Source organism: Agelaius tricolor, unplaced genomic scaffold (assembly GCF_023055355.1).
Source record: "Agelaius tricolor isolate 1412-34295 unplaced genomic scaffold, bAgeTri1.0.p SCAF_14, whole genome shotgun sequence".
In the NCBI taxonomy this organism is placed as follows: Eukaryota; Metazoa; Chordata; class Aves; order Passeriformes; family Icteridae; genus Agelaius; species Agelaius tricolor.
Window position 1 is genome coordinate 147,030 of NW_027269274.1, and position 12,031 is coordinate 159,060.

General features: G+C 42.9%; 2 protein-coding genes and 1 long non-coding RNA gene across 9 annotated transcripts in view; 1 reads left to right on the forward strand and 2 right to left on the reverse strand.

Annotated features, from left to right (window-relative positions):
* Positions 1-2,878: 2,878 nt before the first annotated feature.
* Positions 2,879-3,804, reverse strand: LOC139595709 (uncharacterized). Its single transcript, XR_011681099.1, has 2 exons — positions 3,668-3,804; positions 2,879-3,556 (listed from the first exon to the last, which is right to left on the reverse strand). It is a non-coding gene; the product is annotated as an uncharacterized lncRNA (long non-coding RNA).
* The window catches only part of NR2C2 (nuclear receptor subfamily 2 group C member 2), a 37,725-nt gene continuing 29,390 nt past the window's right edge, over positions 3,697-12,031 (forward strand). For 2 of the 7 annotated variants that reach the window (XM_071439244.1, XM_071439245.1), the window contains exons 1-2: positions 3,699-4,074; positions 7,156-7,239. In XM_071439244.1, coding sequence (XP_071295345.1) covers positions 7,180-7,239 — 60 coding nt within the window. In that variant the 5' untranslated portion in view covers positions 3,699-4,074; positions 7,156-7,179. Of the gene's footprint in view, positions 4,075-4,247; positions 4,410-7,155; positions 7,240-8,499; positions 8,600-12,031 lie in introns of those variants that run through there. The other 5 variants (XM_071439241.1, XM_071439239.1, XM_071439240.1 and 2 more) reach the window with 5 other exon arrangements.
* LOC139596099 (uncharacterized) lies at positions 4,170-4,607 on the reverse strand. The gene has a single exon (XM_071440138.1). It carries the CDS (start codon positions 4,605-4,607, stop codon positions 4,170-4,172), a length of 438 nt encoding a protein of 145 aa, XP_071296239.1.

Sequence of the window (12,031 nt, forward strand, 5' to 3'; positions counted from 1 at the left end):
TTTGCATGCTGCTTTGATACAAAAGCAGTAAAAACTATGTTGGCTGTAACAACATTAAGTGAATATAACTGCTTGGGAAGGTGAAAGAAGGAGACAATATTCAGTGAGGGGAAAAAGTATTCCTTTAAATATTAAGGGAAAAAACACTAGTCTAACTCCACAAGTAACTTAGGAACATAACATACAAGCTTCCGTGTATTAAAAGCAGTGTGATTCTTCAGCCTGGGTAACACTGTGACACCACTTTTCATCAAATTTTGACAAGAAAGTTTCTAGACTCCAGGCAATTGTGGTATGAGGTCAAAGGTAAAACTTGATGATCATGGAGGTCTTCCCCAGCCTTAATGATTTTATGTAGTGATATTTTTCTGCAATCAACAAAACCTACAGCAGACAGCAAACTCACTTTTACTCAGAGACAAACATGGAGAAATGAGGGCAAACCTCCCACTTGGTGGAGGTCACCAGCTTCCTTCTACACTGCCCAGCAACGCACAAACCCAAATGAAAGGCATGAGGACTCACACTTTAAAAATCATCTGCTAACACTTAAAAGAGAGATTTAAATTGAATGTGGTATTAACAAGACCAAACAGTTCTGTTAAAACTTTGTCAGTCACTTGTAATTGTTGATTTCTCCTATACTAAGTATTGGTTCTACTCTGACAGTTTACCTTGAAAGTTCCCAGAAAATTTTAAGCAACTGAAATGAGAACTTAATAAAAACCCCAAACAACCGAGCTCTACAGTACCGTCTATCCCAAACATTCAAACCACATGAATAACCTCAAACCCTATTTATATTTTATACTACATGGCACACACGGAGTTTTAATCCCTCTCAGTCCATTATGTACTTCTACTGCCACCACCATGGCCAGAGAGAGAGCTTTGGCCTCTTGCAGCCCACACGTTCACTGTACAGGTCCTCTCCTTCCACACCTAGAGCCTCTTTCCCTCCCTGCAAGTATGCACATCTTACCTCTGTTCTGTAGGGAATTTAGTCTGTTCTCCTGGGCAGGAAATAATTTCCACAAGGTCTTTTCCCTTCTCTTTTTGCATGGCACCTTTGTAGCTGCCTCATTTTTTCTTCTGAGGCAACTATCCTGTTTAATGGGAGGAGCTAAAACGTCCTTGTTATCAGCAAGTGCATTTGAAACTGGCCACCACTAAAATCCTGTTATCGGCAGGTGCGTTTGAAACTGAACACCACTACAATCCTTTCTCAGCTAAGGCTGGGAGCAGTTCACTCTTTCCGGGCGGGAACTGCGGCCTGAGGAGAGGCCTCCTCGGGCCAGCCCGTGCTCCGCCAGGAAGGCAGCCCTGAGGAGGGCAGCCCGTTGTCCTGTCAGGGGAGCGGCCCTGAGGAGGGCAGCCCGTTGTCCCGTCACGAGGGCGGCCCTGAGGAAAGCAGCCCGCTGTCCCGTCAGGGGAGCGGCCCTGAGGAGGGCAGCCCGTTGTCCCGTCAGGGGAGCGGCCCTGAGGAAGGCAGCCCGTTGTCCCGTCAGGGGAGCGGCCCTGAGGAAGGCAGCCCGTTGTCCCGTCAGGGGGGCAGCCCGTTGTCCCGTCACGAGGGCGGCCCTGAGGAAGGCAGCCCGCTGTCCCGTCAGGGGAGCGGCCCTGAGGAGGGGAGCCCGTTGTCCCGTCAGGGGAGCGGCCCTGAGGAGGGCAGCCCGTTGTCCCGTCACGAGGGCGGCCCTGAGGAGGGCAGCCCGTTGTCCCGTCAGGGGAGCGGCCCTGAGGAAGGCAGCCCGTTGTCCCGTCAGGGGGGCGGCCCTGAGGAGGGCAGCCCGTTGTCCCGTCAGGGGGGCGGCCCTCGGTGCAGCTCTCGCTCGCGGCAGGACCTGCGGGATGAGGACAGGAGCCCTCCGTGAGGAGCAGAAGGGCAAGCAGGAGCTGATGTGTGCCGGCTGGAATCGCCCATACCCTGAGGGCTGGATGGGAGAGGGAGTGAAACTACACTTGGCAGAAAGCGGTGGCTAGAGAAGGTGGTATGTTAATCCACATCCATTTTAACTGGTAGTTAGATACATTTCCCCCAAGTCTGCTTTGCCCACGACAGTAATTGTTAAGTGATCACTCTGTCTTTATTTTGACCTATGAGCTTTTTCATGTCATTTTCTCCCCATCCTGCTATTGAAAAGGAGGGGAAAGTGAGTGACTGGGTTATCGTGTGGCTGCAATCCACAGTCAGCTCACCACTGTGTGGTAGATAAATATTATTATTTTCTTTGCTGCCAGTCTAATTATTAACCTTGACTTGTAGAGTAATCTCAGTGTTCTTTGATGTTTTTTACCTCTGGGATCTTCTATTAATTTCTGTCCAATCATAGCTAAGGCCAAAAAGCAGTTTTTACTGACACTCCTTTATATATCCGTGTATATAAATTTAGCAAATTTCAGCATTATCTAATACAATCTTGCTTATTAAATAAGTTCAGGGCATACACTGTAGTTCTACACTTCGTTGAAATTGTTGCAAAAACCACAGTGAAATTTGTCACAATGTTAATGCAGCTTTCCTCAACCTTAGCATGCGTGGTGGAGCTGTACAGCAAGTATGATTGCTCTCCACCAGAGCTCAGAGTAAAACTGCTGCAAAGTTTTCTCCAGGTTGCAGAAACAAGGAAGATGGAGGAGACAAATCCTCCTGCCTTCTAAACCTTTCCTCAGCTTGCCCATCAGGAAACACATAGGGGGGAAAGCAGCCATTCATACTTGGCTTTAGCATTTTCCATTTTTCCTTTCATTTGGTCACACTTTGATATACATTTTATGAAGTTAAAAGAAATATCTGCTTCTAAATGTATGCATGTCCATATTTTGAGAATTTGAAATTTCTTCATGTATTTAACATTACAGCAGTAAACACCCAAGACACTTTTGAAACGTTTTCCTTTATTTGTGTATTGCAAACATATCTGCACATCACATGCTTTACTAATTCCTGGTCTGTGAAAGTAAGGCTGTAACTTATAGGTCTAGTACATTAATCATACCCTTACCCCAAGGAGTCAGTTCTAAGAAAAAACTACAACCTTCCAAAGAAAAATTTAAAAAAAAACCAAGACAGCATACATACTGAATAGTTAACAGCACCTCTTGTTTCTGTGATTGTTGCATTTAACTGCTATCTCTTCCATATATTTTCTTTCAGGTGTTATCTTATTCATCTAAGTGCTCCTTAAATTAGCTTCTGTAAAAATTATTAGAGTCAAAGGAAACCTACTAGAAGCATTAAGAACATTTTGATACGAGTAGGTTAAGGATAGCTAGTTATGACAGGGAGTGAACATCTGATAGCCTGTAAGAAGACAAGCATTGAAAGGTGGTAAACTCTTAAACCACCTCAGCTACACCCAAACTTGTTTCATGCCTATTTGTGTGTTTGAAGGCACAACATACCTCACTTACAGCCAACTTTGCCATAAGAGCCCTAATCAATGACATTGACTTTACAAAATTAAATAAAAACAGTCTGGCGGCGGCGTTTGTGAGAGCTTGCTCAATTGTGAGCCCACCTTTGACTGCATCCTCAGCGAGAACCAAGATACACCTGGAACATCAATTCCATCAGCGCACAGGACAGCCACCGCCAGCCCGCGACCTCGGGCTTCCGGCTCCTAAGAAGCCTCCCGAGCGAAAGGGACAAAGGCGGTGAACGTACCTTCCCCTCGCTGCCCCGGAGGCCAGGTTCCCACCGGCACTTCCGCGGCCTGGCCGGAGCAGTACAGGGCCCGGCAGGCTCGGGAGGCCCAGGTAGCCCGATAGCCCCTCCCCGCCGCCGGCCCCGCCCCGCGGGGGATGGAGGGGCCGCGGCCGGGCTGGCGCTGGAAGAGGAAGCGGGGACGCGCTACCGGGCGGCGGCGGTGGGGTCACGAACTCTGACCTGTCACAGGGCACGGCACACACAACAAAACACGCCCGACCCCAACACAGTCCCGGCCCCCTCCCCTCCGCGGGCCCCACAGCCCCTTGCAGCCCCCGCGGGGGGAGGGAGGGCCGCTGCTGGGCACCGGCCTGCCCGGGCCCGGTCGGGTCACCGCCACTGCACCTTTGGCGCCCATTCCTGAGGTAAAAAAAATATTTTTTAAAATTGAAGCGGCCTGCTGGGTTTGTCTCGTGGGGGCTAGGACGAGGGAGGGGGCGCGGGGAGGCGGCAGAGGGCCCTACTCTGGACACCCCCGCGAGGGGAGGGGTGGGGTGACGGTGGGTTTAGGGGAGGGGGATTGCACGGCTCCGGTATTTGTCTGGTAAGCGAGCACCGGCCGTGGTCTGGCCTGGTCTACAGCTCCTGGAGAGAGAGGAAACGACCATTGTGGCGTGCTGGGTCGATCGGCGGGGCAGTCCCGTGCCGGAGCCGCTGGTTGCAGCGTGGGCCGGCTGAGGTCGGAGCTGGTACGATCGCGGTGAGCAAAGTCTGCTGTCCAAGGGGTGTAGGGCGATGGTCGCGGCGATGACGAGCGCGGGACACACAGAGAGACAGAAGATGGAGTCTGAGCGGGCGGAGGCGGCGGCTTGAACCCGACCCTTTTACCTTTGCCACCGGGAGGGCGGAGGGGAGGGGGCGGCGGGTACTTTGCATACGGGGCTGAAACCGCCGCCATCTTACCGGCCGCTTCCTCACTGCCATGCCTGGGCCTCCTCTAGGCGGACACAAGGCTATACCGGAGGGGAGGGGAAGGGGCCTAATGGCGGCGGCAGCAGCCCCGCCTGGGCTCTGGCGGGTGGCCAGCGCCGCCATCTTGTGCTCAGTGAATCCCCGGGGGGGCTTTCCCTCTGCTCGAGGGGCGTTACCGCCACTATTACAAGCGGGTGGCTCGGCCAATGGGTGATCTGCGGGGGGAGCGCTGCGCCGGTCGTGAGGTCATTGGTCGGGCCTGGGGGCGGGCCGGGGGCGTGTCTCGGCGGCGCGCGGCGGGGAGCTGCCGAAGGCCCTTCAGCAGCGGACGGGGCGTGGCGCAGCCAATGGGCGCGGGCGGCGCGCGCGGCGTAGCCAATGGGGACGCGGCAGTCCCGGCGCGCTGCCCGCGCCGCTCGCGGTGTTCCGCTCGGTCGGCGGTGTCCGGGTGTGGGCCGGGTCCTGCCGCCGGGACAATGTACCGGAGACTGCCGGCAGGGCCGGGCTCGCTCCCCGCCCGTCCCGCCGATGGCAGCCGAGTCGAGCTCACAGCTTAAAGAACCTCGTTTCATTAAGGCAAAGGAACAAATTTCAATAAGTTTGAATTCGGACTTTTGCCATGTTTTGTCAGTAGGGCCATACCCTTAGAACCTCTCAAGTGGAATTTATGACTTGCTTCTGAGGTTTCACTGCAGCTTAGGGAAAGATTACTGATTCTACACTGTGTTTTGGACAGCGTATACTGAGCTGGCTGCCACCCTGTTATGCTGAAAATAATTTCCTGGTGCTCCAGGTGCCTCTTCCTAGTTTTTAAATTTCACCTCTTGTGCTGATTTGGGAGGTTTTGTTGTGGTTGCCCGGGGCATTTGCTAGGAAGCTGATTTTGCCTTTTTGCCTTCCGGGGGTTGACACCATTAAGAAGCTTGGTGTGGCTGTGAATGGTCTCTGTGCTTCAGCTGGGTTTGATCAGATAGCCTCAGCTTAAGGTTCTTTTGTGAAGGTCGAAAGTACAAAAAGCCTTGGTGATAGCACCAACAACATCAAATCTGTCGGACTCATTCTATTGCAAACACTTGTGTTTTGTGTCTCGGAAAGCTACTATTATGAACAAAGTATCTCTATCTGAAGAGCTTCTGTCATACTAAAGTGCTGAGAAAATAGCATATTATAAGCATATGATTATGCTTCTTGCTAAACATAAAAAAAAATAAGAGGAAACACTGAATAGGAACCACTGAACAACTGAGGAAACCATCCATAAGCTGAGTTTGGTGGAAATGGTTCATAGTCTTAATCAAGTCAATACTTCAATAAAATAATGACAAGCTGTAGGAGAACCTAGCATAAATACAATTTCCATGGGGATGTCTGAAGTTTGATTATCCATTGTTACAAATAATCTATACTTGACATATACAAAATTACTTTCACATTTGTCACAATATAAGTGACTCAATTTAATGAATTTTGACACATTTAACAATGTTAGCTTTGTAGAAGTTACATTTGAATGGGTGCTGGAGACATGCATACGTTTTTCTGCTCCCTGTGTCGCTATTGTGTGCTGTATTTTTAAATTTTGTATTAAATTACTGCTTTGCAATTTTAAGCACAGGTTTCCAATGAAACATCAAACAAGCCAGCATTCAGAAATGCCTTTTTATTACCGACGCCTGAATCAGAATCTGAAGTCAAGCCCTATAATTAGCAAGTCACAATTAAAAACTGAATGCATTAATTGGAAATCTTAATTAAATTTACCTTGCAAGAAATACATCCATAATAATGATAATTAAAAATATATTGCAAGTGTTTTTTTATTGTTTCTTTGTCTTTGATTTCTTTGTATTTTTTTCTAAACCCTAAAGTTGAAGGTGGAGTTACTTGGAATAGGATGAAATGATTCTGCAGTATTTTGTTCTCATCGTGAAAATAGTATCACATTATAATAAAGAAATAGCCTAAATAATGGAAGATACATTTTAGATGAAACTGTTTATTTCCCTTATTGTGTAAGATTACTCTTAAGAATATGGATGAACGTGGTGGTTTGATGGAACGACTCAATTAAATGCCAAGCAGCATTCTTAGCTTGCTGCTCCCTGGTTCAGCATGTGGGGTAGAAGCAGTTTAACGGCAAGGTTTCTCCTGCCTGAGCTGAGGAAAGTGCCTTTGAGATCTAGGAATTCTGCAAGCTGCATTAGAACTTGACTTTGAAATTAGTCCTTTCTCATTTATGAAATTAACATCTCTTCTCTACAGCTTAAATAATGGACTGGAAAGAGTATATTAGAGGCTTAATAAAGTAAAAGAATAACTGTACCTCAGCAGTTAGAACAGTATGCATGTCCCATATATGTTTATGTGTGTGTATGTATGTGCGCACGCATATCTCAATGGCACCTTCTCTTATTTGCCAGATATTTCAAGCAGAGTTGTAAATTTTCAAAAAGTCATAGCAGAGCTTTCTTTAATACTAAGAAAAAACCCAAACTTTTGTGCCTGATGGAAGTTGCTGGCATCTTTCCAAACAGGTTCTCTAATGGTCTTGTTTCACCATGGCAACCAATATGGAGGTGCTGGCTCAGCAGGTAGTGGAGACTCAGCAGGTGGCTGAGGTGAGTGACAGATGATATCACAACAGTTGGTATATGAGATTTTGAAATTAAAAACTTATTAGGGAGTCCCTGCTGTTTACAATTAAGCATAAACAGAACAGAAGATCTTTAAAGAAAAGTGCTGCTTTACACTTGGGGGCAAGCATGAAAACAGTCCAACTGGAACATGTGTTGTTCACCCTACTTTGTTCTGGTGGCCCCCATATTAAGAGTGTAAGCAGAAACATCAACATGAGCTATAGAGAAACTTGGCTGTATTATGAATTGTTTAAAAAATTAATACAACAAAATTTATTGTCATTTGATCATTAGATTGACCTTTTGGGACATGGAAAGCTTCTGCACCTAATTGGAATTGTAATTTAGATCCACCACAGTGTTTGAAGTTACCTGTTTTACTTATGCGCCATTCTGAATTTACAGCAAAGGGGTTAACTTAAATCAGTTTTTATATTTTGTGCCCACACTTTAAAGAAAAAAGGCACAAAACCTACTTAAAGTGATATTAAGTGATTAAGTGATGTCTAGATGCATATTCACTGAAGCTTGGATGCTCAACAGCTAAAAAGTTTAAATCAGCTCATAAACACAAACTGCAAGTGTTCATGGCCATAGAAAATAATTTATCTCCCTCACTATGCAAACTTCAGTCAAAAAATAAGCAAAATCTTTTGTCTGTTTAAAATTATTTGGTTTAATATCCTTGAACTTTACTGTGATTTTTCGTAGTTACGTAATTAAAGGATTTAATAAATAATAAAGGGCAAAAGGGCTGAGAGACATCTGCAGATAAGGCCACTTTTCAGATATTAGTGTGGAGTTTTCTTTCACCTATTGAGTTAAGATTACACATGTATATTAAAAATACTTTTAGTTCAAGAAGTCCTATAAAAGAAGAAAATATAAGTTTAATTCTGGTTTTAGAAGTTGATTTGAGATTCCATACTTAGAAGTACATTTTTAAAAAAGAAATTTCATTCTTTTTAACTAAATGGCCTAGTGAGTGTCCTGAAATTAACATCTTGGAATAGTTTCAAAAAACTTCCTAAGTTTCACAGTGAAAACCAACAAGAGATTTTTCACTCTAGTTTTCTGTACCAGGTATGAATTTGACATGCTGCATTTTTTTAAAAACACTTCCAAATATACTTGGAAAGAGAAACCTGTAATGGAAAACTTTATACTATATTGGTAGAGGTTGGGTGCTGTAATAACATCTAAAGCACATAAAATATGTGACATCTGTAATTCCTCGTGCAGGAAATGCACCGTGGTAACATAGTGTGATGGTTGTATCTTGCCACTGGAGAGATCGCTCCATCTCAAGAGTGTATGAAGCTCTGTGATTTCTTCCTGGCCGGTGGGTAAATAGAGGGCTCCATCTCTTTATAGTATTTAGCTGCTGCTTAAATGATATGCCTGTCCACTGTGTAACACCATGAAAACTTTGTTCATGGAAAACCAGTTGTAAGCAGCATTATCTCATTAGGAATTCATTAATACTATGACCATGTTAATATTGAATATTTTCTTTATGAATGGCTGGCTGCCTGCTATTTGTCTTCTGTCAGTTTTTAATACAGGTAAATACATAACTAGTTTTCTTTAAATATGCTAAAATTCTATATTTGTACTCACCATATCTTAGAGAAAATGTAGAATCAAACTTGGCACTGGCTTTAAAAAATTAGAGACTTTCGGAATATGATATTTTTTATAAATGAAAATTAAATGGAAGAAGAGGGTCATTGACGATGCACTGAATTTTAGGTTATGAACTGTGAGAGACCAGTTGCAACTGGAATAACCTAATGCAAATATTAATAGCTTTACCTATATCACCATCACTTTTTCAACATAACTGCCACATATGTAGTGGCATGGGTTTATTGAGAGCTGTGATGCCAGGCACCAAACCAGACTGTCATGCAAGTAGGCTACATTGTTTCTCTTTCTTGAGCAATAGTTCATCAGTTTTTTCATAAAATGGAATGTTTCATAGAAGTTGCTGAGTGTGCTCCAGTGTTGCATGTATTTTTGTACTTATTCTATTTTTAGGACATTTAAAAATTGTTCTTGTAATGGTTTCAAATATTTCACTGCTTTTGCTTCCTTGTGCTTTATACAGTGTCGCTTGTTTAATTTTTTTTTTCAATTGTGCATTTCTGAACAGATTGGATGAGAGTTCCATATTTAGTGTTTGAAGTTGCCATTACTTGCAGTTCATGAAACTGAAGAACAGAGAGCAGCTAGGGGATTCGGAGGGAATTTCAGCAGTTTCTCCTCATCCTGAGGAACTTTTGAAAAGCAGGAAGAATACTTAAGCCTTAATGCAAAAATAAGTAATGCTGCTTTTCTGAAGTAGTTATTTAGTACTGTCACTGTACAATATGCAAGTGGCCTAGGTGCAGTCCCAGCACCAACTTAGATCTGACTTGAATACTGTTTAAGAAAAATGTGTTTGTTTTTAAAGTGGAGGTGCATTCCCTGTGTCGTACCTATGATTTTAATGCAAAATTTAAAAAAAAATTTAAACAGAACTGTTGTGGGCGGGGTGTGGAGGAGGAAGGGGAGGGATTGTGTGGTGGTGGAAATAAAGGCTATTTCATTTTTCCAACAGCAGCTCTGGTGTAACCAGGAATAATTTTTAGTAGTTGCTATAACTGTCCTTGGCCAGCTCTCTGGCAGCCACAAACTATTCCTGGTGCATCCTTTTTCTGGTCAGAGGCTTCAGGGAGAGAGTTACATGAGGTTACTGTTGAGCCCTGTGCTTCCTGGATCTTGTTCATGACAGTTACATTGCTGGAGAATTTTCAGTTGCTTTCAGTTCCCTCAGTGTCCTGAAAGGAAACTATCAAAGTCTGAAGCCTTTTGGAAAGCATGTTTTCCCATGAAGCTCAAAAAATAACTGGATATCTTTGTCACATAAAATATTTTCTTGACCCTCTTCAGATATCTCTGACACGTTACATCATAAGTAGTTCTGCAGTTCAGATTTTCGTCCAGATGAAGATATGCTGGAAAAGGAGAGTGGAAACACTGTTGTTCTGATGGAACAAGTTTTTACTTTGTTTTAAGAACCCTTTATATTTAATATTTTATTGCTGTCATTGGCCACTCACTCATTTCTGATGATTTTTCAAAGTGGAGTTTTGATGCAAAGTCTTCTTAAACAATTTTTGGTTCGAATACAGCTTTTCTCAAGTTTCAATACAGCTTTTCTCAAGTTCCTGTTAACGGTACCATGAGCCTGAGAGGTATTCGCAGGAAGTGCAAATGGGAATATGGAGATTGTATCTGGTTTAGGCAGTTGGGCAGCATTTGAACTGAAGACTCTTGCCAGATGTGGCATAGCTGCTGGTGTAATAGAAGTGTGGGGTGTTCCATAAGAGCTGGTCTGAGATTTTCTTTAGCATGCAGATGTGCCAATTGCAGTATCTTCCATGATTGTTGCCTTTTAATGTGCTATACAAGGTCTTGCACTGGCATCCTATTAGGGCAGTTAAACTAGAGTTCTAGTGGTGAATTTGACTTTTATCTGCCATCCTACAAAGGGCCACTTGGGAGTGGTCAGGAGAGCTAATTCCAAGGAGAATAATTGAAATGTTTTTTAGATGTGTCTTACACCTGTCAAAGAAATGTGTTTGGATATACACTTTTGGTAAAAGCCTATTATTAATTTAATAGCTAAAGCTACTCATTAGGAAAAAATATCTATGGAAAAATAAGTCTTTCTGATTTGATTTGAGCTGCAGGTGTAAAATTTGGTACCATATTTTTCATTGAAATTCTTCAGTTGTTTTATGGGTGCAGTTAAAAATATTTGGTCTGTGATTGCTAAATTATGCTTTAATTAATATAGGAAAGAGAATAGAAATTATTGAGCCTGAAATTGGTTTACACATAATGTATTCAAGCAATTCAATTACTTTGGCTTTTACTGGAGTGCATGTAGAAAATGTTTTTCTGCTTGAGTTAGAAAAGATTAGAGGCTTTAAAAATTTCTCTCTATGTGGCCAAGGGATTATTCCTTCAATTTATTTCTCAAATGCTGCTTTTATAATCAGTGTGGGAGGGGGAAATAAGCTACAGAAAGTACTGAAAATTTGGTTAGTCAGGACAAATATTTATTATATATGTACATATGCTCATACAAACACACATAGATGCATATGTACATGATGGGCAAATCAGTCAATTACTGTATAAACATGACTATATGCCTATGAAGAAACCTTAGTTATTTCTAATGACATAAAATAATGAAATGCTTGGAGAAACTTAACTTCAAACTACTGATTTTATATATACATATATATATTTTATATATATACACCCATCTACTGGAAGTTTAATATGATTTCAACTAAAATTTAGAAACTGAATAAAGTAGAAAAAATAAGGTAAATATACAATTATATATATATATTTGTTTAAAAAGAGAAAAATTATTAATAATTTAAACAGAAGAAACCAAATTTGATTTTGCCAGCCTTTGAAATGCACCTAATTGCCAAATACTTGTTTTTAGTTTAATGATGAAAAAGGTAGATGCATATGTGTTTAAGTGTGTCTTTGTATTTCTTGAGTTTTGTGCAGATTTTCTGTGTCACTTAAGGCAAATCGTTATTAATTTCTATAAACTTCAGCATATGAAATTATTGCTAATGGTACTTACTGGTTTGAGAGCACAAGCAATCATATTCTAGTTATAAATAATACTTTCTTCTACACTAGATCACAGTTAGTTGCCCTAAAGTTTATGGTGTACCCCTGCTGTAAATACACTCCT